This window comes from Pipra filicauda, unplaced genomic scaffold, assembly GCF_003945595.2.
Source record: "Pipra filicauda isolate LSUMZ 115617 unplaced genomic scaffold, ASM394559v2 scaffold16_size7369187_pilon, whole genome shotgun sequence".
NCBI classification, from domain to species: domain Eukaryota; kingdom Metazoa; phylum Chordata; class Aves; order Passeriformes; family Pipridae; genus Pipra; species Pipra filicauda.
This window is the reverse complement of record NW_024104207.1, coordinates 3675110-3701982: the sequence shown is the minus strand read 5'-3', so window position 1 is coordinate 3701982 and position 26873 is coordinate 3675110. Positions and strand designations below refer to the sequence as shown.

General features: G+C 42.7%; 1 protein-coding gene across 1 annotated transcript; it reads left to right on the top strand.

Moving 5' to 3' along the window:
* Positions 1-70: 70 nt before the first annotated feature.
* Positions 71-19343, top strand: URB2 (URB2 ribosome biogenesis homolog). The gene is made up of 10 exons (XM_027721386.2): positions 71-155; positions 344-509; positions 1691-1867; positions 3563-6947; positions 8763-8923; positions 10122-10232; positions 11118-11360; positions 12929-13019; positions 14651-14790; positions 18438-19343. Exons 2-10 carry the CDS (start codon positions 384-386, stop codon positions 18633-18635), a joined length of 4632 nt encoding a protein of 1543 aa, XP_027577187.2. The 5' UTR covers positions 71-155; positions 344-383; the 3' UTR covers positions 18636-19343.
* Positions 19344-26873: the final 7530 nt, after the last annotated feature.

The following is a 26873-nucleotide window of genomic DNA, read 5'->3' as shown; positions in this document are numbered from 1 at the left end:
CTCGGGCCGCCAATGGGCGCGAGTTCCCCCAGCGCCGCCTCCCGCGCTCGGCGCTCGGCTGGCGCGGCTTGGCGGGACCGGGAGGCGGCGGGACGGATTGGCCGGACCGGGAGGGCGCGGAGCGGCCAGCGAGGGCCCTGCGAGGGGAGGGAAAGGCGAGTGCCACGGGGGGGCTGGTGCCGGTGAAGCGGGCGCTGGGGAGCCGGGGCGGGCGGCGGGCTGGTGGTTGTGGCGGCGGCTGGGCCCCGAGCGGCGCCACGTGTGTGGGTGCGTGGGTGGGTGCCGGGGTGCGGGGCCGCCTCTGCCCGCCTTACCGCCTCTCCTGGGTCCGCGTTTCTTCCAGTGGTGTGTCTGTCTGTCTGCCTGTCCCACGTGCCCCCGCCATGGCCGCGATCTATTCCGGGATTTACTTGAAGCTGAAAAGCTCCAAGACTTCTTGGGAAGACAAACTCAAGCTGGCTCGTTTCGCGTGGATTTCTCACCAGTGCTTCCTGCCTAATAAGGAGCAAGTGAGTACTTTTTAATGGTAGACAGTGAAAGAAGAAAACCCCGATAGCGAATCAATTCATAAAACCCAGATCTAGCTTTTGACCATAGACAGTAGTGCAAATATAGCTCTGATTTGTGATTGTGGCAGCTCTTGATTTCTCTGTGGTTATATGAAATGTGTTTTATAACATCATCTTTCAAGTAGCCTCAGCAAAAAGACCTGCATTAGTGCAGGATGAAAGAGGCTTTCGCATAGAGAGGGTGGTCTGTGTGTTCTGTCTCCCGGAAAGATGAGAAATCGATGTCTTCAGAACTGTCATTGCCACTGGTTATTACATCCAGTACAGGACACTCCAAAGTCAGATGCTTCTGATCATAGTTAAGAACAAGAAGTTCAGAGTGGGAGAACTGACTGTAGTTAGATGTGTGGTCTCTGGTGCTCTGAACATGTGCGTGAGCAAAGAGCACGCAGTGGATTCTTGGGGTTCACCTTGTAAGGTAATTTGGTGTTCTCTTCATGGAACCCACCCTGTCCCCTTAAGCCTTTGTTTTGACTCTGTTTACTGAAGGTCTGTGCTGTGTTTCCTCAAGTGAAGGATATCTTGTCCTGCTCCTCCAGCCCTGGTAGTATTGTGGGGTCTAGGGTTTGCACTGTCTGAGACCTGCGTTTTGGGTTCTTGTTATTTCAGTTACATAGAGTGTTAAACCTAGCCACATACTATCCTTTTGTTTTTAAGTCAGTAATTTAAATTAGTAGGTTTCAACCTTTTCCAGTTTGCACACATCTAAATTCCTGGGCCTGAATTTCTAGATGGTGAATTCAGACATATGAAGAGGAGGATGTGAACAGAATAGCAATTGTCAGGAAGTGAAAACCGTCTGATTCTCTAAGCTTTGATTGAAAAGACTTGCTTGCTAACTGGTATCACTTGTCAGAATTATGCCCTGATGAAAGGACCGTAGGATGTTGACTCCTGAAAGTTGTTTTGGAGTGGTGCAGGGGAGCACAGGATCAACATTAGGTTTAGAATGAAAGCTCTCAGGAATTGAAAGCTACAGGGGTAGACTTCTCTGCTCGTTCAGAGCCTGTACTGCTTGGAAGTAGCACAGTTCTCAAAGACACAAACACTGTAGCTGTGAAAAGGTACTACTTTTGGTTTTGTATGGGGGTTATTAAAGGTTACTTCCCTTCTGTTAACAGGTATTACTCGATTGGGTAAGCCATACATTGGTTTCAAATTACAACAAAAAACTGGAACTGGACGATGAAGTTGTTGAGAAACTCTGGACATACCTAGACAATGTTATCCATAGTAGAAGACTACAGGATCTCCTAAAGAGTGGGAAAACAATTGGTCTCAGTTTTTCAATTGCACAGGTAACTAAAACTGTGGATATTTGGTAATATACTGGGTAGCAGTGTGTATCTTCTACAGTACATGACTCTTCCTCACAGTTTCAGGTGTTACTTGAAATATATAATAGTTAATCTGATGGCTTGCAGGACCTCTACTAAAAGTTCCTCTATTTCTGTCCTGCAATACCGTTTTATATTAGTGCAGCACTAAGGCAAAAAATGGTAGAGCGTCCTAATAATAATCTTCCTCTCTGTCTTAACTTCTTCAGACTAGCAGAGTGAACTGCTTTAAGTATTTAAATAGATAAATAAAGGCTCAGTTTCGTATGTTGCTCTCCTGTATTACTTACTGCTTGTAATACCATTTTCCTTGGGAGTTTAGGGAGAGACAGATTTTCTCTCACTGTAGGGCTCATCATGTGTTTGGCTTGAGTATTTGTGCACTGTGATGTGTTGTTCAGCAGACCCTGCAGCTTCTTATGATGACTCTGAATGGTGGTGGCACTGAATCATTATGCATCTTAATCATATAATTATTTTAGCCTCAGCTGAAAGTGAATGGGGGTGACTTCAGTTACAGTTTAGAACTGAACCAAACACTTCTTTTTTGGCTTTTTGGTTAAAGAAATAGCAGAAATAGTGAATGGCTGCAAAAGCAGTGAAAATAACTGGAAAAGGACCCTTTTAGTTGTGATCAGGTTGAAATGAAGCAAGAGAAGATTGTCTTTACCTGCAGAAATTGAATTGTGAAGTACAGAGAAATGGTTGGATGAATCTGTGCTTTGGAGATGTTATGCAGAAAGTGTGCCAAATTTAAACATGGTCTGGGTATGAAAACCTGGTTTCTGGTTGAAGATTAGATCAGAGGTACAGGACAGGGTTCCCTAAAGACCAAGGACAGAGGTGTTAGAGGGTCCAGTGGAAAGAATTTATTAATCTGTTCTAGTCCAGTGGGTTTTCAGCTGAGGAGATGAACCATCCACAATAAGGTCTAAGGAGGCAGGTGAGTTTTTTAACTGAAATAGACACAGATTTGTAAATTGCTACTGAATTGGTTCACAGGCAAGATTATCTGGAGGTGAGAAAAGGGAGCACATAAAAAGGGGATCAAAGGAGAAAACAATAGGGAAATCCCCACAAAGTTTGAAAAAAGGAAGAGAAATGCAAGTTTAAGTAAACATTATTTCTTTAGAACTCTGTATCCCTCAAAGGGAAAAGAGAACAGTCCTTTGTATCCCAGATATCAGGACAGGAAATTCTCTTTTTAAAATATAAAGATGATATTTAGTCATGGGCATTCTTCCTGAATAAGCTACCTGGATCAGAGGGGGGACCTGTATTGTGTGTGGGTTTGTTGTTGTTTGTTTGGAGCATAATTTTTGGCACCATTCAAGAAGGCCAGAAATTTATCCTTACTCCATTTCTGCAGGATCAACTATAAGAACAAGTATGGATAGTCTTATGCTGTTGCCAGTAGCAGACATACCAAGTGAGGGCTTCCTCCCTCGTCTGGTGCTGCAAACAAATGCAGGGACAGCAGAGCTTGTGGTTTGGAACTTGTGATGTGAGAGGCACAGGAGCAGCTTGTGGCAAGTCCCTGGTGCTTCTTTGTTGCAGCCAGAGCTCATGGAAGGTGTTGTTGGTTCATTATGATCTTTGTATGCAAAATTGACTGGTTTTTTGGTTTTGTTTTTGTCTCTTTTTTCCCAACTTCAGGTCATAAACGACAGGTTATCGGAGGCTTGTTCTCAAAAAACACAGCAGAACATTGGCACAGTGCTGAACTGCTCCAGTGGCATACTTTCTACTCCTTCACTGTGCATCATTTACACAGCAAAGTGTGAGCTTTTGGTTGATCTCCTCAGCAAGCTGTGCAAGCTGGCATGTCAGCAGCTGTCTTCTGACAATGCTGTGGGCTGTCAGTTGTTCAGCGTCCTCCAGCTTACCTTTGCTCAGTACCTCCTGATACAGAGGCAGCAAACCAACCCAAATCGTGTGTTTGGGCAAGTGACAGGTCACTTGCTCCAGCCATGTCTGCTCCTGAGGCACTTGCTGACTGTGAGGGCTTGGACACAAGCAGATGATAACCATGTGCGTCAGCACCTGAGCAGGGAAGTCCGAAACCAAATAGAAACTTTGCTGCGGGCTGGGTTGTTCCAGACTGAGCTTTTCTCATCCTACAAAGAGGAGCTGCTGCCAGAACAGGAAGTCCAGGAGAAGAAGAAAGGAGCTTTTAAAAGTCTTTTGCTACCAGTCAACACAGTGCAGACCAATCTGAGCAGTGACTTTTGTGAACTTGCTCTCCATGGAGCGGTTGTGGCTGGTTCTGTGTCCCTGCTATATAAGCTCTTTCTGGACTCGTACTGTAAGGCAGAAAACCACCTTGTGTGTTTCCACATGTTCAGCAGGCTTTTTGGCTGTCTCAGGCTCTCTGACCTACAGCAGGGAGGGAGGGAAGATAAGCTCTCACCTGTGGACTGGAGCACAGAGCTGCTTGCTTTGGAGCAGCTTCTGAGCTTGGTGCTCAGCAGTGATATCTATAATGTCGCCAGTGACTGTATCCGGCACAAGGAGGTGCAGTTTGGCTTTTATCGCAAGCTGGCGCAGATGTTGCTGACACACTCCCGAGCTTCCATCCCCGCTTGGTTCAGGTGTCTCAAACTCTTGATATCATTAAACCACCTTATAGTAGACCCAGACCTGGATGACTTAGTGTCGTCAGCTTGGATTGATGCCGAGGCCTCTGAGCCACGTACGAAGAAGCCCCAGGAGACTCTCATCAGCACCGTGTTTCAGACTTACTCCAAGCTGCGACAGTTCCCACGGCTCTTTGAGGAGGTGCTGACAGTCATTTGCCGCCCAGCTGTTGATGAACTGAGGCCACCCATCTTCTCTGCTGGCCTGACAGTAAAGCTTCGTGAGTGCCTCCTTGAACTTCCACCCAACCAGATTCTGGACATTTTGTGTCTCTTTGTGGAGAAATGCCAGACCCTTATCATTCCTGCAGTTGAAGGGTCAGCTGACACGGCCTTGAAGCTGATGGCAGTGTGCTCGGTGCTGCATGCTTTTCTGTTCAACATGAGGAGCCTAGATGATGTCACTCCTTTCCCTGTGGTGCTTCGCACTCAGAATCTGCTGGCAAAGATACAGAAGGGAATAATTCAGCCACTGATGGAGCTGCTGCAGGCTCCTAGAAGAGAGGAAGAGAAGTCAGACCTTTGGCTAAGAAAGGCCAGTGACACTACTCTCCTCCTTGTTTACACTTGGGTTGAGGTAGACACTCTGTTTGGTGTTAGCTGCAGTAAATATGTGTCTCCAACAGCCGGAATTGCTGGTGCTGTTACTGAACCTGCTGCAAGGCAGGGGCATTTTAGCATTTCAGCTTTCCTCCCTGGTTTGAGGGAACAGTCTTGGGAGAGAGTTATGGAAATTGCAAATAGTTTTGCCTCCCCTAGTAAATATTGCTTAGAACTTCTCACACTTCAGAAAATGAAGATGATCTTAATGCAGGCCAAAGCTGACCTACAGGCCTTGCAGCATGCTGCAGCTTTCATCCTGGAGTCTGGGAGATCCACCATGAGCAGAGGAGAATCTGAACCGTGGGATGGAGATATCAGTGTGATAGGTGATCTTACTTACCCCACAGCACACTGGCACCTTGTTGTGTCCAACCTGACTATCCTGTTGCCGTATATTTCCTTAGAAGATGTAGAGTATGTTGCAAATGTGCTTCTAGAGACATTAATGCTGGCCAAAGCTCAGGAGGCTGCCATGGACCAGGAGCCTTCCATCAGCACTGAAAAGATATCTCTTGGCTTGATGCACAGCTCCTTTCTTCCAGAAATGAAGATCCTACACTGTGCTTTTCTGACCAGACTTATTATTAAGTTTTCTACGGTGCTGCCCACTGCTACCAGGGATCCGGTAGATCTGCCACTTCAGCAGCTGTTTGCAAGTAATATCCCTTGGCATGAAGAAATCCTGTCTCCTTGCAAAACTCTCGACCTGTTGGAAGTACCATCAGAAACCAAACTGCTGAAGGATGAGCTCAGCTTGTCTTGGAAAACTTTGGAGAAAGTTGCCCAATGTATAGTACTGTTAGCAAAAAGTGGCTGCCCGGTCACCCTGAAAGAAAGTCAGTTAGAAAGCTGCCTGGGTTTGCTAGACATTTTTTCTCTTCTGAAACTAGACAGTTTTCTTCCCTCTGACTGTACTCGGTGTTTTCTGGTGCTGCTGTCCCTGCTAGCCAATACCAGGGCTAGTGTCTCTTGCAGCAAATTGTTATTGCTGAAGTTTTTAAGTACTTGCCTCCACCTCCTGAGGTGCCTGCAAGCTGGCAGGAATGCCAACTCTGTTTTTAAGGTGTTACATGCCAGTGATGTTCTTGAGGCTGTCATGACCTCCCAGTTTACAGCGAGCAAATTCTTCTCTGATGTTTTGACTGTTCCTCTTTGGGCACAGTATCTCCAGGAATTCCAAGCTTTTCTGGAAGACTTTCTTCAGATGGTAATTGAAAGACGACAAAGTGTGAGGCTCAACTTGGAAAAGTTCATATCTTTCCTGGTAAGCTGCAAGCCAGACACCGGTGCAGCCAAAAGCAAAGACCGGAAAAACTGGAATCCTGCAGCTGAGCAGTTACTGCTCACGACATTCACCACACTGTGTCACGTTGTCACGCTCTACCTTCAGCAGCTACCAGAAAAGAAGCTACATTCTGCAGATGTGCTGTCTGCTCTGTTGGAGCCCGTAGTTCTGCAGATGGTCAGAACTGTTGAACATGGTCTTCAGAGTAACACCCCAAACCAGCTTTTGCCTGTAGCATTCATACCATCTGTCACTACTCTCCTCAAAGCAGATCTGAGCCATCCTGTCAGGAGGGGCTGGCAGAAGGAGCCCAGTGGGTTTTTGGAGCAACCTCGTATTAAACTGTACCAAGAGTTTTACTCTCAGATACTGAGAGAGCTGCCCTGTGCAGGACATAATCTGCAGTTCCTTCAGCCTGCATTGCAGTTCCTAACGGTCTTCTGCTCAGTGCCAGAGCTGTATCCTGGAAAAGAAACTGCGGTCATGGTTGGTTTTGCCATAAAAAAGCTTCTCTCTGGTATGAAAACTCTCTTTCTCCAGTTCCTTTGCTAGTTTTGCAGTGCAGAGGCAAGTTAAAAGCCATTTAGCAAAGCATACAGCTTTTTGAAAAGTCTGTATTTGTTTAGTTGTGCTAAAGCAGCAGGCTGTCCTTTTATAAATGCATAACAGGAAGCTTTACAAGGAGACAATGTTGTGGTACATGGACCACAGCCACCATCTAATTTGATCATGATCTTCTGAAAGATGTAAGCATCTTAATAAAGTTCAGGTCCTGAATTACTTATCCATGTAGAGCATTTTGACAGTAACTGGAACATGATAACACTTCTGGATGTAGGGCTGAAGATGCAGTGTCCTGCTTGTGTAGTCGATGTAGTAGACACTACTGAAGCAGCTGATGTGCCCCAGGTCAGATCAGAAATGTCCTATCTGGGAATCTTGGAGGATCTTACAGTAAAATACTCATCTACTTCGGTAGGTGAGGTTATAGAATAGTGGAAGTTACCTAACTGTTATGGATGTTGAATGCCCATAATTCTGATAAAGTCTGTGGGAAATTGGCAGGTCTGTCCCTTTATCCTCATTAAATAAAGAGCCAGGGCTAGAAATTACATGAAAAACCTCTTCTGCCAGCTGTGGGAGCTAATGACTCCTTTATAGTGCCTCTTTCAGAAAGAGAGCTGAACACAGCACAGGTGTAACTGTTCTCTTTGACTTCTTCAAGCTGTTGGAATTTATCCGACTTGTTACTGACATGCTGTAGTGCAGTGGTCTCCAGACATTTTTGATTGTGCATACCTATCATTAAAATTAAAGATTGAGCATGCAGCCTCAATATATATTTACTTATAAATTATATACACATACTGCTCTAGTGGTATACTATGTACATTGCAAAACATACACATAGAAAGAGTATAAAAAACATGAGACAAAGATGAAATAAACACTATTTTTGATGCTTTATTAAAGATACTCTATTTATAATTCCCACATCCCAGTGAATTGTCTCATAGACACCCTAAGGGAGTGCACCCTACTGGGGAGGCTACTGTTGAAGTGAACTGCAGTTGTGATCTCAGTGTTTATATTGGCATTAAGTAGTTAAGAACAGAGCATGGCTTTCCATGGAGTGGAGATGAGGATGTGTTGACTCTTGTAATTTTTCTGCTGATTTTTCTCTGTCTCATTCTGTGCCTCATATTATTAGTGTAAGATTGGTAAAGTTCTTTAGCTTGGAGACATAATGAATCACTGCAAAAAGCTGTAATAATTTCCATTGAATAAGTAGAGTATTCAATAAAATGAAATATTAATTCCTGTTGAAGAAGATTTTTGGCATTGCCACAGATCCTGTGGATACTTGCAGAACTAAAGAACAAGCCGTCAAAATCAGCTGAATTATGAGCTAGTCTAAGACTGTCTATGTAGTAGTAATTGAGTAAGTGGGGAGTGTGAGTTAGGCTCAGCAGAGACCTAACTTTGTCAGCTTAATGTTTTTGTGATTTGTGATGGATTTCTGGCCACCATCTAGTAAAGCCCTGCAGCTTGTTTAGCCTGCTCCCTTGGCTTGTGCACCTGCGTTAGTGTGGTATTTCTGTACTACTGAAGGCTTTTTTATTGGAATGATGGCTGCTCTGTGAACCCGAGGGTAGGAAATACTTGAGGTCAGCAAATCATTGCACTAAAAAAGAGGTAAAGCGGGGAGCCCTCTGTGAATCTGAGTGTTAAAAAGGTACCCACAGAGCTGTTTTATTTTCAATTTGCCCTATTCTTACCTGTGGAAGTCTATGTGTTGGGAATTGATTTCTTTTGTCTCTTGAATATGCAGATCCTGCAATCACAACCCAGGTGATCCAAAGCATGGAGATGCAGTTGACAGAGGTGCTTGTCCAGCTGCTGGGAAACTGCTCTGTTGAGGAGTTTTATGCCATAATGAGGCTGGTGCTACAGGGACTGGAATTGAGGAATGTTTGGCAACAAAAGGCTAAAGTAAGGCACGAGCTTACTGTATTGTCAACTTCCTTCTTCAGTGTGCTGTAACTTGAAAAAAACCTGTTGGCTGAATGACATTTGATAAATATTTTTTCCTCTTCCTGCTTTATGTTCAGTGATCAGGACATATTAATTTGTATGGATAAGAGCTTGGTGACTGCTGAAATACGTTATGGATATAAATTGAGGGAGGTGGAAAGATCATGGAAAGCTACTTGAAAAATTTTCTGTCCAGTTTAAGGACTCTGCAGTCTTAATTCCATGTACTGTCAACAGAAATCACACAGCTGTGATGTTACAGGCCATGCTGAAAGCTCTTTTCTGCTTTCTGCTCCAAGCTCTTGCACAACAGATACTAGCAGTCAATGGATCTTCTTAACAAGATTAAAGGCACTTTTAGAAATGCTGGCATTTTTAAGTAAAACCAAAACTACCCCTATGCTTTTGTTAGTTGTCTCTAAAGACTACTCAGTAATAATCAGATACCACTCAGTAGCTTTGTAAGCTCTGTGCCTTTCTTCAGAGCAGCTTAAGCAGCAGTGGTGACTTGTGAAACACTTTTGGCAAAAACACCAGCTGTATGCTCTGTAGAAAGCTCAGTGACTTGAGAATGAAACCTGGATTATACTTGGGGGGTTGTCTGGCTCTGTCTTATTTGTCAGAAAGAGACACAAATATGCTGCTTCAGTTCTTGATATATCTTTTTCAAAGTGTATCTGGAATTTCTGTACTGTGCATATAATTCCTGCCACCTGAGTATAGCTTGCAATATGCTTCTTTTATCTGTCTGTATAAACAACTAGCAAGTAAAAAAAGCCCTGCTACCAAATGCAATGTTCTTAATGTATAGTAGACTGGTATCCCTGTATTCCCTCTGCCTCCCTCTGTTATCTAGTGGCAGTTGTATGAGAAGGCTTTCATTTCTTAAAAATCATGCAAGCCTTTTTATACAGCAAGTTAATTCTGAAATAAATGTGCCATGAAGAACATTTGGGCCAGTGCTGCTCAGCATATTGAATTTTGTTGAACTGCTGCTTACTTCACAATTTCCAAAGAGATGTACTGGTGGGAGGACTTTCATGTGTGTCAAGGCTCTGGTAATGCTCAAAAGTGCCACTGGCCTTGAAAGGGCTCTTCTGTGCTTGAAAGGAGCCAGTGCACCTAGTACCAGTGACTGATCCTCTGCTTTCTGCAGGAAGTATTGTCAGCTGTTACCCTAACTAAATTGTTGCTTAACTGCCCATTAAGTGGAGACAAAGTGAAAGCTTTCTGGTTTACCAGCCCACAGATAATCACAGCTTTAGCGGTAAGTATCTCTTCATTGTAACTTAATTACCTATTCCTTTGTTAGAGTCTGTAGCGGTTACATCTATCGTGCACAGAGGCACACAAGAACAGAAACATTGTGGATACTGAACAAATCCATGCCTCCGCCTCCCTCAAGTAAATCTCCTCCTATAAGTGCAGTGTGTAGGTCATTAACTTCTTATACACAGTAATTTTATGGAATTGCACCATGTAATATGGAGCTTGGGAGAAACTTGTTAGACTGCAGAGTAGACAGTCTGAGTGTCTTGAACTTCTTCCTGTCCAAAGGAGAAGGTAACTGTCAGCCACGTGTTGCAGCAGAAGCCAACAGCAGCAAAACAAAATAAAGAAGTGCTTATACAAAAAAAAATTCCCTAAATTATGAAAGGGAAACTTGATGGAAAGTAATCAAACCCAAGTTTCCTGTCTTTCATTTGTACAGCATATAAACCTAGGGATGCAGGTTTTTCTCCTCTTGTGGTGATGATGTTTCTAGACCAGAATTTATCAGAGGTTGGCTCTGCAATGCATGGGAATCATGAGCATGCAGTGTCTGCCCTTTTTTGATAGGTCTGCATGCTTGTAAAGGACTGAACTGCGTCAGTGCATTTGTTTAAGGAGGTGCAAAGAGGTGCTAGTTGTCAAGGGACTGGAGAATAGTTGCAATTCCAGTTACACTGCAGTGTTGGTTTGAAGTGCATCACAGGCATCCTTGCCCAGGGTGCAGTTGGACGAAAATGGCTCAGGTGCAGGAGCCTGCCTGCCAGTCCAGCTTGCACCAGTCTGGTTCCTTTGGCTCCAGTCAGAGCATTAGGATTCTCTGGGGTTCGAACACTGATGATAGGTGGCTAATGTTCTCCTCCTTATCTGTTTCTTCTTGTAGATGCAAACCAAAGAGGCCTGTCAGGACCCATCACTGATTTCCATCATAGTTGTACCTATTCTAGAGACTGTAGCAGCTCTGCTAAGGCAAGGAGAAGGGGTTCTTGTGAATCCACATCATGTGTCATTGGCATTCAGCATTCTCTTAACAATCCCTCTGGATCATCTGAAGATAGAAGACTATCGTGGTGTCTTCCTGGGAGTCCATGAAGTGCTCTTCTCTATTGTGCAGTGTCATCCAAAGGTATGTCTATGAGGGGATGGGAGGAGAGGAAAAAGGTATGGTATCAGTTTGGCCTGGCTTTCTTGCCAAGTCCAACCTGTCCCCTCCCACCTCCTACTCTTTCAAGTGAGGAAAAAAAACCGAACCACAGAAAAACTGAAACAAGCCCTAACGAAACAGGATAATATCAAAAATATATATTTACAATTATATATACAATTTGAATATATTGTACACACAATAGGGAGCTCCCGAGGGGAAAAAAGGGAAAAGGAAGGGGGAAAACAGGGATAAAAAAAAACCAAAACAAATATCCTCCAAATATACACCGTTAATAGAGAGCTAGTGAATAAATAAAAAAAAAACGAATTAAATACTTCCCTGAACGAGACAGCAGAACCGTGTGAAGCACCAACCAACTCCCCCACGCCTCCCGGAGGGACCAGAGATAACGGCAGGTCTGAGCAGGCAGGCCTTGGCCCATACAAGCAAAGACCGTCTGCAGAGAGACCTGTCATCTTCAGCCACCAGAAGAGAGAAAAGCGCGAGCTCTCTTATCTCCACCTTGTTTCTATGTTGTGTTATGCTTAAGGATGATATGGAATACTTCCTTAGATTTCTGACTCCCGTTGCTAAGGAAGGCCTAAAAAATCCAAAAGCCAACCCACTACAGGTATAAAGAACAAACATAAGAGTAATAAGAATTTTTTTAATAGTTGTTTTGAAATATTTTGTCCTGATAGTATAAAAGTACATTGTACCGCTTCTTATTTAAAAGGCTGGGAATCTCAAAATCACATAATTTCAGTCACTCTTCTGCTTTGCTTATGCCTGTGTTGTTCTTTGGCAGCGCATTTCTCATCAGCATCTAACAAGGTATTAGAATAAAACTTCCTTTTTCTATGATTGGTTTCTAGAAGCACAAATGGCTCAGGCTCTGGGACCTCATTCTCACTGGAGGTCAAGATTCTGCAGTGCTCTGAAAACAGGGCTTAGACACTGTTGAAGGTGATGACCTTCAAACATTGTACCATCCTGGTATTCTTGTCAGCCTTCTGGCATGGGAAAGGGAAGATGTGTCAGGAGTTGCACGGGGATGGAGATACTCCTACATGGAATATGTAGGCAGAGATGAAAAAAAAAGGAAAGGGTCCTCATGCATTTGTATTAGGACTGAGAGTGGGGAAAGTTAAAGATGGGGAAATGGCACATTCTAAAAGCAAGGCAGTATGCATTGCTAAAATGCCCTTACAAAAACCCCGTGGTAGAAAGCTGCCTATCCAGGCTGTTTTCACACAGTGATCTGTAGTGTTACTGGAACCCATGTTCTGTCAATCTGTCTGGCTATGCAGGTTCTCTGCCAGCAAGGACAAATGCCCTAGACATTAGGCTGTTAAATCAAATGCTGCCTTGGAGTAACTCTAATATGATGTTGCTATTTATATTTGATTATGGCTAGGAATGCGGTCCTACTCCTGGATTCTCATGTGATAAACACTATGGATGCAGAATGAAAAGATAGTGTCTACCTCTACTCTCTCACTCCCTTTAATATGTAATCTGATGGTTTTATTACATGTCTTTTGCAGGTGCTGTTGAAAGCAGCACCGTCTTTTCTGAACAGTTTCCATCGTCTGGTTGTTTCTGTCATGCATGAAGGACGTCAGAAAGGAGACAGAGGTACTGTATTTTTTCCACCTTTATGATACATATATACACTGTAATTTTATGTGTTCTGGACTGGGAGATGCCAAACAGGGCACATCAGAATCAAAGTCCTCAAAGCCTAGCTGTGGCATTGAAACTATTAGCCCTGTCCATCCTTTTTTTTTTTAAATTGAAGATGAGCTTTGTGGTGTCATGGGCTTATGAAGAAAACGGGGGCTCCTACGGAACTGCATGCCAGCAGTACTGCTTTTGGTAAATAAGTTATTCTTCACTGACTGGCTGGCAAGTAGACAGGAACCAGTAAGGCTGCTGTGCCCAGTTTCTGCTCTTCCGATCAACCCCTGTGCCTGAAAGCATGGTGGCTGTGAACTGTGGTGATGCATGCTATTATTTGTGAGTTATAATCCCAAATCGATCCTACTAAGTGGAGTTTCTTAAGACTGCAACTATGTTTACTACAGACCTGAATTGTCACCATTCTGTGCTAAGTATAAAGCCAGAACATTATACATATCTGAAGCATCAGTTGGGGTTAGATGATATATCTGTATGGTTAAGGATTTGGAATTAATGTAGTTAAATATCCCAAAAGGAAGGAAAAAAAAAAAGACTTATTACTGAAAGTTATTAAAGTAGCCAAGTCATAGATGTTCACAGTGATTTAGGTAATCATTCTGTGCTTTATACTGGTCAGGACACAAATACCCTGCCATTAATAGTGGTGAGTTGTTGAGACAAGTTGACTTCATGGCCTGAAACTGATTGTATCCTGGCTTTCCACTGGTGTCCCGCAGCCTATGCCATGTTCAGATTTATCCCAGCTGATATATTGCCCACAGTTGTGGGCAAATGTAAGTGTATGTATTTGTCATGGAGGAATATAGTAGCAAAGGCTCAGTGATAAAGGAAAAGGTATGTTAAACTGGTGCCAAACTTTGAGAATTTGCTTGCTTCTGCGATATGTTTGCATAAGGCAAGGATCACAGGAAATTTACAGATATGCAGCATTGTCAAATTGAAAAACGTGCTGTTTACCTTTGCAGGATTTTTCTGTTTTTGTAAGAGATAACATGAAAGTAATTTCTGGATTTCCCTTCTCCCTTATTTGTGTTGGCTCTCTTCATTCACTGCCTACTGAGTAAATTCTCAGCTGATCTCACCAGTCTCACTTTAAATATCTCCAGTGGTGTGGCTTCTGCTGCTATATGCCACATAATAGATCTCATCAGAAAGCTTTCTTAATATGCTCTTTCTAAGAGATGTCTTCTGATTTTCTGTAGGTAGAAAATAAAATTTTCCTGTCTCCTTTTCTCTCCTCCACAGTGCTAGTTGGGATTGAATCATAGATGGGACCATAACTGCTGCTTTTAACACTTCAACATCTATAACAAATAATTTTTGCCTTGCAGTGCACATAGACTTAAAATCAGTGTGCTCTTACAAAATAGCCATTTTGAGAGATGTGTATTGTGTGTTGTGGGAGGCCTCGCAGCTGTGGCTTCATAAGAAAAGAAGATAAAATGGCAAGCTGTCCTTGGCCTCATGTAGTTCAAGAATCATGGAAGAGTGGGTGATTCTTCAAGGGTTTTTTTCTAGTGTTTTTAAGCCTCAAATGCCAGGCTGCATCTCACTTTCTGTTTTAGGCAACACAGATGAGTTTGAAGTTATACTGCAATGTGCACACTTGGTGGAACGGATGTATACTCATATTGCCGCAGAAATGGAGGACTTTACTGTGTTTTCTGCTTTCATGGTGGCTCAGTATGTGACTGAACTGCAGAAGGTATGTTCTCATCCATCTTGAAAGTGCCATAGTGTTGTGCTGGCTTTGGCGTTCCTATTCCAAAGGCAACTGTGTTAAATTTTGTAAAATTTACAAAGTTACAAAAGTTGCTATGGTTCATGGAGGTATGGGTTTGATCTAGACTGTTATTTTGAGCACGAGTTCCTGAAAACTTTCTAAAGGTGTGGACTGTGGGGGTTTTTTAAGGTTAAACAATGCAATGCCCAGTTACAGAACTTCTTTGGATGTTGCTCTTTCTTCATAGAATCATAGAATGGCTTGGGTTGAAAGGCTGAAAGATGACCTTTAAAGGTCATCTAGTTTAAACCTCCTACAACGAGCAGGGACATCTTCAACTAGATCAGGTTGCTCAGAGCCCCATCTGATTTGGCCTTGTTTCCAGGGATGAGGTATCCACTACCTCTCTGGGCCGCCTGTTCCAGAATTTAACCGTGGCTTCTTTATACATCTGGTAGTTAAATTCATTTCCCAGTTAGTCTTATTTGTGCAGGATTGATAGCAGTTAGGGGCCCATCTGGTAAAGTAATGGTGGAAAATTCTCGTGGAAAATATCTTTTAATCTGATCTAAATGATTAAGTGAGTGGAAAAAATGTTACCAAGCCAAGAATTGTTAGCTTTTCAGTAATTCTCCTTCTATACCAAAGCTATCACTGCAATTCTTACTGAAAGCAACTACTACTGCTACTATGGATGCCAGAGCCAGGTCAGTAGTTTCTCACATTCAGACCTAAGTTCAGCTTGTAATTTTCTTCAACCTGATGGATTTAGATTTCACCAGGGTTTGAATGCTGCTTGTGGCACAAGTACCTGCAAATTGATTATTTGTGGCTTCAGCCTGGGCATGGGCTGAAATACAGAAAGGAATATTAGTCTTTGTTTTTACGCCCTCTTGCAAAAAGTATATTCCAACTGGTGCTATGTTTCTGAAGGATTATGGTGTAACCAGTGTAACTAACCATAAAGGTTATTACAGAAGTTAAACTTGTTTGCCTTTTTTATTGCTTATCTTTTTTCCAAGGTTTGGGAGCAAAAGAATTGGAGATGTCAGTTTTTAGCGATGTTATGTAGTGTTCCTGATAAGTTGGTTACTGTTTACATAGTGAACATGGTAGTTTAGCAAAGGGGGAGATTGCTGTTAAGACTACTACTGCTCTCCTTAACCATCTCTGAACTATGTAATCTGTTCATCATTGAGTGTATGTCAAATGACCTTTTTAAGTTGAAAGGACACTTGCCTCAGTATTAACAGGAGTACAAAGTCTCATGAGAGTTCTAGGAAAGTTCTGTGCAATACTTTCTTTGGGAAATGGAAAGTGATGGGTGATAGGTGAAACCACAGATCAGTAATGTATGCAGCGGAACCTTTGGGCGTGTAAAGGGGAATTAGTGTAGTGAGCCATCAGATGCTGTGACAAAGGAGTGTTTTCTGTCTGACAGAGCAGATAGATCACAAGTAGGCGATGATTTATTGATGATATATATTATTTGCTCGTTAGACTGGTGAGAATTGATGAATATCAGAGGAAGGGGAAGCCTCAGCATGCCTGTCTTAAGTGGGGCATGTACACATCTTTCATGTTGCTCTGCAGAGGGAGAGAAAAACTCCTTCGACTATTCATGTCTTCTGAGACTGGATCTGTGGCTTTCTGCCTGTGATCTGAAGATCCTGGAGGGTCCATCAAAGATAACTGAGAAAACATGTTTGTAGATTTAAGTCTCTATATGGGCATCTTCACACTTACTGGAACCCTTTTAAGGGTCTGCAGACTAGAACTGATGAAAGCTACTGGCCTAAATAGTCACTTACTCCTAAAGTGGTTGTGTAACGGCTCCCTCAGTGCTTCCTCTTTATACCATGAATTATTTTGTATTAATCTAGAAAGATTCCTTGCTGGAGTGGGTGGCATCTCTTTCATACTGTTGACAGTGCTTTTCGCTTGTTGCCTATGAGCTGTTGCTTAATTCAGCAATAGTGAAATACCTCTTCACACATTTAATGTCTCACATCAAGAGCTCTGTAATGCTTGACAAATTGGTTGTGCTAACTATATAGACCATAAACCTCTTACAAGTATAATTAACTGCCAGCCAGTAGTGGCAGCTGTTTAAATCTTTAGCTCTGCTTCCCATGGTGTTATTGGTGTTTATAGGAAACTGCAAAGTGAGAATGGCCCAAATAAGGCATGGATCCAGATGAATTTGTGATCTGAGGGATGCAGGTCCATTAACTGCAGCTCTGAGGTAGCTCTGTATCCCAAGGGGGCCATCTGGTCCATATTGTCAATAGCTGTGGGTTTTCATGTCCTTTTTCACTGCAGTCGTTTCTCTGCCCTGGGAGGGGAGAGCCCAGCCTAGTGCATTCACTGGGAGCTGTGATGCTCAACTGTTCTCTTACTTTAAGCATGGTGTAGGGAGAAATAACATCTGTTATAAACCAACCAATTGATCAACTGATAGAGAGGCGAAAAAAATTACAACCTTTTAGATTGCAAACTCTTCAGGGTCACAGATCCAAAGAAAGGCTTATATGCCTTAATGCCTGCTATATGGTTTTCCTAGCTATGTTAGTGGGCCTAATAAAATATATTAGCTGTTCCACATTTAGGGCAGAAAGAGAGCAGGAGCCTGTCACAGTGATTAGGAGTGCACTTCATTAGCAGAAAGTTTATTAGTTGCCTAAGGAAGAAAGAACCCTGAATTTTAATGACAGCTTTTTATGTAATTTTCATTAGGCCTGGAGTGAAGAGGCTTACATCTGGAGGCATAAAGCTAATTTTGGGATTTAGCAAAGATAAGACATGGTTCTGCAGCAAAAATAACGTGATTATGCCAGAGGCCAGCACTGTCTCAGGCAGTGAAGTATTTAGGAAGTGATTTGTGAGCACAGGACAAATTTCAATTAGCCTGGAGCACCAGAGTACTCCAGAGTCAGCACTGATGTTCCTGGTTTTAGTGGCAGTTCTGCTGGTTGTGGGGTTGAGCAGGGGTAATGTCAGGAGCAGGGCACGGAATCTTGAGTCATTTTTTGTACTCCTTCAACTTTCTGCATGACTTCAGACAAGATGCCTGATTCCCAGTGTTAAAACAGATTAAGGAAATGTACATCTCCTGAGCTTTTTGAAAGCTTCTTTTATTAAGGCTTGTACATTGAAGTCTTCAGATAAAAATTGTTAGATAAGTATCAAATTATTAAGTGATAAGTTAAAATTGTTTGACTACTCAATGTAAATGATAGGGCAGCCTAAAGGAAGTGCTCATTTGAAACTGAGACTTAGAAGCATACAGCCTGTATGAGACATACAGGATCTACTGAAATGTGTAATCAGGGTGAGTATTGTAGGGTTTTTTAATTTTGATTCCAGAATGTGTCTCTGCCTCTGGCAATGTATATAGTAGTATTCTCGTAGATTTTATTGCAAGGGCTGTGCTTGTTCTGCAAAACATGTTTGCAAGAATCAGGACAATACTGCACAAGTCAAAATCTTGGATTTTATCTAAGGTGCTGTTCCAGATGGTCTGATGCACTGAATAAATTGTTTTCAGCATTTAGTATATACTGACTGTGGAAATGGTGTTTTCTTGCCTTTTTTGTCTTCAATTTTAATGCAATTTGTTCTTCTTATAGGTGACTTTGCACCCAGCTGTGAAGACACATCTCACAGAAGGAATATATCACATCCTTGACCTTTGCATTGAACGAGACATTAAATTCTTAAATGCATCATTACCAGCAGGCGTAAGGGAGGTCTTTAAGGATCTGTATAATGATTACAACCACTACCACAAAGCAAAAAAGCAGGGGGAGGAAAAGTACACTGCGTGATGAATCCTGTCTGGTGCTGCGTGACCAGTTATGAATTGACCTTGCAGCGCTCAGAACATCGTCAGCCGTTGTTTGGTTTGGGATGACTAGTAAGACCAAATCTGAAGAGGCTCATAAACATTGCCTTTATCTCTACACAGCCAGGTTTCATAATGAGGAAGAGGGTATGGGGAGGGAAGATGTGCTGTTTGGTCTGGTCCTGCTGTGTGCCACAAGTGGCAGAACTGCTGTGCCTGTGCTGGCCCCCGATGAACTCTCTGGGAGCGCTGGGGAGCTCACTGCTCTTTGGCAGCAGATGGCAGGCTTCAGCCTTTGCCACATCACGGTGGAAGCAATAGTCTGGTGTAAAAGCCAGCGAGGGATATAACCCTGCTTTCACTTACATGGTAAGCAGAATTAAAGCAATTAAAGTGCTTGTTTTTGTACCCTGTTATTTTACATTTTGTTACTGAAGAAATCTGTGAGTGTTACACAGCTGTGCAGTAGGTTACTGTGCAAAACTCTGGAAATTACAGTAAAAAATATGAAAGTTTGTATCTCTTTGCATCATTGATTTTACTTTTGAGCCCAACCCTGGGCAACCTGATCTGACCTATCGAATTTCCTTCCCAAATGTATTATCCTGTGATCTCATGATAATCAAAAAGACTGACTGCTTAGAGGTCTGGTTGATTTACTGTTATTAAGCAATTACACTTAGTCATCTGAGCTGTGGTCCCTGTGAATGTACATTTTTAGTTTGTGACAAATGCTAATTACTACTGTTACTATCTGAGACCTTTTTGGTCTAAGCTGAGCCTTGTTGCTTTGCATTCACTCTTGGTTAAGAGCAAGCCCTAGACTTATTGCAGCTCAACTGACAATAATTTAATAAGCTGTAGTAAACTAATCACATTTAAGCCTTTAAGAAGCTTTATCAAATAGCTCCTTTCATTAGCTAAACTACAGAAATTTATTTGCTTGAAAATGATAGAGACTGAAGATCTAAATTTCTGTATAAGTGGTAAAACAGTCTTCACGCATACATGGAGTTAGTAGAAAGAGCTCAGTACTCTCACATGATTATCTGCTTTAATCCATAGGTAGGGGGTGGGCAGGGGAAGACTGGAATGTGGCTTACCACTTTTACTGGGTCCATCTGCCTCATGGCAAGGTCCAAAGGATGAAGTTTGTCTGGGGCAGGAAATTCCACATGGCTCAGATGAGGGAGGTGAGGAAGGCTGGCTAAACTTTATCCTTTGGACTGAGATGACTCTCCTCATCCTGAAAAAGCAAGAGCTTGCACAGAGATACTGTGCAAGCACTACTCAGAAGTAGTAATAGTGGTATGTTATCAACACTGTTCTAGCCACAAATGCAAACCACAGCACCTTCTGGGCTGCCACAAAGCAAGTTAACTCCATCCAAGCTGGACCCTGTGCACCACTGTGCCACTTCTGTATTTTATTTCAGAGCTGAAAAGCTGATGTGGGCCAGTGATGGGAGGGGCAGTTACTGCTGCCCCACCAGGCAGTGGGACAGTGATGTAGGTCCCAAAAAGGAAACATGTATGAGCTGGGGGCAGCCAAGTGAGCACCAAAGTGGGGAGTTCTGCAGGGTGAAGACAATTAATGCGTCAGTTAAGTGAAGGAAGGTTATGAACCCTGGGGGAGGATATGGAAAGAACAGTAAGAACAGTGGAAAAATGAGCTAGGTTTGGAGTGGGGGAGGAAGGAAGTGAGGTAGCATCTCTGGCGTGTAAGTGTCAAGGCTCCCCTGATGTAGCCATATGGTTGCAAGCCACACACATAGCTCAGAAGCTTCCGAGTGCAGACCACAGAGTAAATAACATCTTAGCTATCGCTTTAAAGACGGTAAACTAGTTGAGTTGAGTTTTATTGCATTAATGCTAATTTTTTAAATGTTACCAAATTTAACTTCTTGGTTTGGAAATGAAAACCTGTAACCGACTTACATGGGCAGGGGTGATGGAAATAACAAATTCCTACTATAAAAAGAATGCAGTGCTTGAATGAATGAAAACTTGAAACCCTGTCACAGTTAAACCTTTATTTCAAACGTGCTGTGTGACTGCCACTTATCCCACAGCCCTCCTCCTTCTCCAGGCAAAGCAGCGGAGTTCTGAAGCACAAAGCAGCGTTTCTGTGTAGAAGTGACAAAGGGGTTAAAAAGAAGGCTGTATTTCATTTGCTAATCCCAGGTCTTTGTCCAAGAACTGCTCCGGAGGTTTTTTTAGCAAGAATAAATTAAGTCACTGGCAGAGGACCACCTGCTGAGAAAGCCAGCTTTGTGTTCCTGAGTACAATCCCAGTGAGTGCAGTGTTCCTCTGCTGTCACACGATGGGGCCATCCTGCAAGGGTACAAAGCACCATCTGAAATCAGTTTTGGAGCCCTTCCTCATATGCTGGGTTAGTCTATGAGCTTTGAACATCAGGAAGGTAAAGGGTTTGGAAGAAGCACTGTCTCAGGGATAAAGGACAGGATTGCGACCTTTGTTTAGTTTGAGCATTAGCTTTGTGTAAGTGAACATAAAAGCCTTACAGGCTTCTGCAACAGTTACTCTTGGCCAGATTTCCAACTGTTGATGCAGCGCCTCTCTTGTGAGGGCTTTTCTTGCTGCTGCACGAACAGAAATGCCTCCTGTAGGCAGAGCTCACAGGCTGGGATTATCAGGGTCCTGCTGGCTGTGCCACTGGCTCAGCCTGTGACTCTGTGTGTGGTGTCTGTTACTTGTACATGGGCAGTGCCCAAGTCTGCTGTGCCAAAACTAGCTCAAATATCAAGTAAGAAACAGGAAGGGCAAGAAAGACAGTCAAGATCAAAAAAAATATCTCTGGGTTTATTTACTCCTTATTTTGTGTAACTGCTGTGAAAATCAGCTGATTTTTCTACTTACCTGGGGCTTGATGCTTGATTTATCTTCTTGTTGTGGATAGAAATGTCAAAAAACACGATGGTGTGATATGGTAGAAATCGTTTTGCTAGTTTAGAAAGTTATTTTTCCTGTTCATACCTGCTGGGAGGAGACAATGTACCGAGTACTTTCCTTTGCGTTTGAAATGAACCAGAAAGTTCCTATTTGTTTACTTCTTGATGCAGCTCTGGGGCTTCTGGATAAGGGAAGGCTCCTTCCAAAGCTTCCTTTATGGGTTAAAACATAATAGTATGGATAATGGAGTACTTTGAGAGATTTCTTTACCATTATTTACTGTTCCATTAAATGTCTACAGTGATAATAGTTTGCTGATAAATACCAAACTGAATGGGGAAGTGAACACTTGCCAAGCTGTAAGAAGACCTGGATAGGCTGGAAGAGTGGACTAACAAAAACCTTGTGAAGTTCAACAAGGACAAGCATAAGATCTTGCACCTGGGAAAACATAATCCAGGAGTGCAGCACAGGCTGGGATGTGCCCATCTGGGGTGCAGCTCTGTGGAAAGGGACCTGGGGTTGCAATGAACAACAAGCTCAGTATGAGTGAACAGAAGTGCTGCCGTGGCAAAGAAAGCCAATGGGATACACCATCCCATCAAGGGATCACTAGCAGAGATACAGAAGTCATTATCCCACTCTACTCGGTGCTTCTCAGGCCACACCTGGAATACTGTGTTCAGTTTTGGTCCCCGCTATGCAAAAAAGATGTGGACAGGCTGGAAAGGGTCCAAGGAAGGGCCACAACGATGATCAAAGGACTGGGAAGCTTTCCAAGGGAGGAAAGGCTGAGAGAACTTAGCTTGTTCAGCTTTGAGAAAAGAAGCTTTGGGGGGAGACCTTATCACTGTGTTCCTGTATTTAAAGGGTGGCTACAAAGACGATGAAACTCCCTTTTTACAAGGATTCACATAAAAAAGACAAAGAGTAATGGTAGAAGTTACTCCTAGGGACATTCCGATTGGACATGAGGAAAATTTTTCACAGTGAGAACAATTGGCCATTGGAGTAATCTCCCTGGGGAAGCAATGGGTTTTTCAACGTTGGACAATTTTTTAATATTTTTTTTTCCCAGCAAAATGACTGCTTGAGTTTTTTCAATGAGAAACATACAAAAGTGCCATTGTATCATTGCTGGCAGTGCTGACATTTGCTGCTGAATGATCAGTGACATATTCTGCAAGTGGTTAAAGTTTCCAAAAAGGAAGATACTCCTTTTTTCTTATTGTACCTATAGTGTAATGTTTATGTCACAGGCAAGTGGAAGTGAAACCTGACTTGCTATGGAGCAGTACCGATTTGTAGTCACATATGTTGTTTTGGTTTTTTAAATATGAAAGGAGGTTTTTTGTTCTTTAATTGACTTTGAAGTCTGGAAAATTTGTGAAAGAAAGCGTGTCCCTGTGACCTTCTCAAAGCTTTTAGTCTAGGACAGCCCTCTAGCAAACTCATTGACTGTTCTTTGAGAGAATTTGGGAAGAATAAATAAATGCACCCCAACTGCCCAAGCTGTATTGTTAACCTGTCCTTCCAAAGAAGGATGCTGACATTTTGTACCTATTTCTAAAGATGGTAACAAACGAAAATGACAAAATCCATTTTGTCTTTTTAACCATCTTTTAATGCAAGCATAGAGTGGCAAGAGGTACAGGCCTGCAATGACTTTCCACTGGTGGCTGCTTGGTCCTTTCTAGGTGTAGAGTTGGTTATGTCAGGAGAGCCTTGTTTTGACATGTGATTCTGAGGCTTCTCTCTTAGGATTGATGTAGACCAATGTCTGCCCCAAAGCAATTGTAATTATTTTGATTACTTTTTGTAGATGTTGGATTCAGAATTGCTTCTTGAAAGAAGTTCCACAGATGATCTGCTCTGAGCTAGACATCTTCTTTTGGAGACTGCTGCAGAGCCCTGGCCCTCTTTTTCCAGCTAGGAAGTCATTGTAATGCCTTTTCAGTTCTTCCCCACAACGAGAGGACAGGACTGTTTCTGCTGATAGGTGGAACAGAGGATTTGGAAAGCAAGTAAAGAGTAAAAGGAGAGAAAAACTGGGGACAGGTCCCCTGTTAATTCATTCATCTGAGTCTGCTGTTAGGTTCAGGAACCCCTACTTTTATTTTTACAGCCGCCACTTGAGGGATCGGTTCTCCAAGCTTTTACAGAGCTGTGCTGGGGCTGCTCAGGAGTATGCACAAAGCTGACACGTTGCTGTCCTAAGGATGATGATGATGGACTGCTTCTGCTGTAGGAAGGGAGAGAAGAAAAAGAGCAGGAATGGAGGTCTGGGATGCAGTCAGACTATTTCCAGGGCTCCTTGCTGGTGAGATGACTTTGTTAATTATTTGATTTTGGGCATCAGCAGCTTACTGAAAGCAAAGCAGTTTAGAAAACCAGGCCATCCCTGATTTTCAGTGCATCTTAAACACACATTGCTTTATCTGATGTGCTGCAAGCACCTAGAAACCTCTCTGGGCGATGGGCCACCATGTGTGCAGCAGAGTGAACTGTGAGCAGGCACTCACTGTCCTAACACACTGCCAGGTGTGAGAGACAGTGGGTGGGAGAAGAAACAACATTGTAGGAAGAAGTGATTGATTTGTGTTTAGTTTTTCATGCCAGTTTTAGAGCAGGACGTGGGAGTTCCCTCCAGTAACCTCAGGGAAAAGTATTCTTGGGTTTGGGGTTTGTTAATGTCCCAGGAAAAGAAAGGAAGAGTAAAGGACCATGTTACAAAAAAAAAATATCAAACTTTCTTGTTGGGTCACAAGCAGACAAATCCATAATAGACAATTTGGTCAATACTGCCACCGGTAAATTATGTGGTCAGCGCAAACAAAGCCTCAGCTTTATCAGAGAGTGTATTAGCTCATGGAGGGAAGGCTGATTTATTACTCTTCATCCAGTAATTGTCAGCCCATAATCCCCTGGAGAGAAAGTAGCTATCCTTGCTTATCACTTGAGGAGAGACACTAGAACAAACATATGCTGATTTTAAACTGGAAAAAAAACGCTGCCACTTGAGCACAGCTGGTCTGTCCGAGTGCAAGTGGCTGCTGCTTGTTCCTGTTCTCAAGGCTCAGGAGTGCAGCTGATTTTGAGCACCCAATGGCTGGGAGTAAAGCTTGGGGCCTTGGTCTTGCATCTGCTGTGGGTCACCTGTGGCTTTGTTTGCTGAGCACTTATATTTTTTGGCCTTTGACACCGACAGGAGTCTTCCCTGTAAGGGATCTGTGCAGTTTGCAGAATGTTTAATGCTCTACGGGTACCTGAGTGAACTGAGATTTTTTTTTTTAACAGCTACAGAGGTGAGTGATACAACATTGCTTAGTTGATTCACAGTATCCCCAGTGATAACCAGAAAATACATTGACTGACAGCATAATTTCTGCTCCTTTTTTCTTCTCACCAGATATACATGAAACTTGTTATTGTTTAATGTGCATTTTACTTTCTTTTCTAGGATTTATTGAGATTGTTCAATGTTTTTAGGAGGCAGCTATGCAAATGTGAGCTGCTAGTACCTGATTTCTTCAGACTGAAATCTAAAATATGTTCATGAAAGTTTTCATAACCTAAGCCCATAATACTGAGAGCCTACAGTATGTGCCTCCTGGTACCATATGCAAAGGAAGTGGGACTAAGAAGCCTGTTGTTAGCAGCTCGTATTTTGTTTGTGCAGTGACATCTAAGAGACTTTCTAAGTAACTTATTTTCCCTTGCTGTAAAGGAAGATTTCTTACTGCAGCAAGAGGTAAATCTATTCTTCAGATCTCAGCCTGTGCTTTATTGTCTTGACAAGGAGAAACCTGGGGAGGTGAAATACTTTTGTTCCTGAGCCATGGAAACTTCACCATCTGGAAACTTCTTTTGACCCACATGCCCTTTCCCTGCAATAGTACTACTCCTCTGTTCCTGGTTTTGGAGGACAATATGTAGCTGTGTGAACACAGGCAGTGTCTGGAAGGTAAGTTAACCTCTGCATCCAGACCTAAGGTGTTGAGGAGTAGTTGTGGTATGGGCATCTTTTTGCCTGCCACACTGTAGCAGTGGTAATGTTTAGAATTAGCTTCTGCACATGATTCCTAGGGACTTTGGAGGGCAGAAACTTGTCCTTAGAGCTCCTAGCACTTTTCATCTTCAAAGTGGATTATAATTATTAATACATTAATTAGGCATTCTCCCCTTCTATCCTGCTAACAAGGTTTATTAAGCTGAATGTGTTTATCTTCTACAAGCAATTGAATGAATAATTTTCCTAATAACTTTAATAGCAAAGACATGAAAGGGAACAGGGATGATGAGAACAGAAGACCAAGGCAAATAAAGCTTTGCTATGAAAGGTGCGAAGCAATTTCATTATAGGTGTAACTCCACCTACCCCTGCAATTCCCAGCTGAAAGCTGTGCAGCCTTTCTTGCTTCCGTCTCCCCTAACCTACATGGAATTGCACATCTATGTAACATTTATGCTAGCACACACACAAATGCAAAAAAAGGAGGTCATGGATGACTTGGATCTGCTGGAAAGGAGAACATGAAAATAGCTTGCAGTTGCAGGGTGGAAAAAGCCTATATGAATGTTTGACTTTTACATGTGCTTATGTCTTAGGTGTTTTTATAAGAACCAATATAATCTAGCAGAGTGTTTCACGGTGGGTAAGTTGCAGGGGTGAAGGAAGGTCATGGAAGACTATGTAAGGGAGTTTAAGGTGTTGAAAACTGTCATCTAAAGCAAATGAAATCTTGCTTTCCTTCTCCATCTTTACCCTTCAACCGTTACCTGTCATGCCCTCAAAGTACACACAAATACATCATATAGATGCAGTTTTGATTGTACTCTCGCAGTTAATGTTGGTGGAAGGACATAAAAGATTTTCTCTGAACAAGGACATGCCCCCAAAACAGTTCTGAGACTTGGTGACTTAGTGGCTGGGATGCTGCACCGTGAATTTAGTGATTTTTGCAGTGCTCTGCCGTTTGCCAAGTGATTTCACCTCTGTCTTCTTCCTGTCTTGTTTATTTAGATTCACGAGCTTAAGACCAGGAGGGACTACTAGATCATCTTGCCAGACCTCTAGTGTATCACATCACAGTCCATTGAGTGTGATATACTTACTGCTGTAGAGAACCCAATAACCTGTGGGTAGTTGCAACACATCTTCCACGAAGCCAAATTTTTGACATTAAGCTCTTCAGGGCAGGAGTTGTATTATGTCCATGCTTTAAGTGGAGCTTCTCAGCAGTGTTATTAAACCAATTTCAACACCAAAAAAAACCAACAAGGGAAATACCTGTAATGTTTCTTATAA

Excerpts from the sequence above, each read along its gene's own strand:
- URB2 (XM_027721386.2), top strand. The coding sequence starts at position 384 with ATGGCCGCGATCTATTCCGGGATTTACTTGAAGCTGAAAAGCTCCAAG. Across the intron at positions 11,361-12,928 it reads TTGTGCAGTGTCATCCAAAG|GTGCTGTTGAAAGCAGCACC; the intron begins GTATGTCTATGA and ends TGTCTTTTGCAG. Across the intron at positions 13,020-14,650 it reads ACGTCAGAAAGGAGACAGAG|GCAACACAGATGAGTTTGAA; the intron begins GTACTGTATTTT and ends TTTCTGTTTTAG.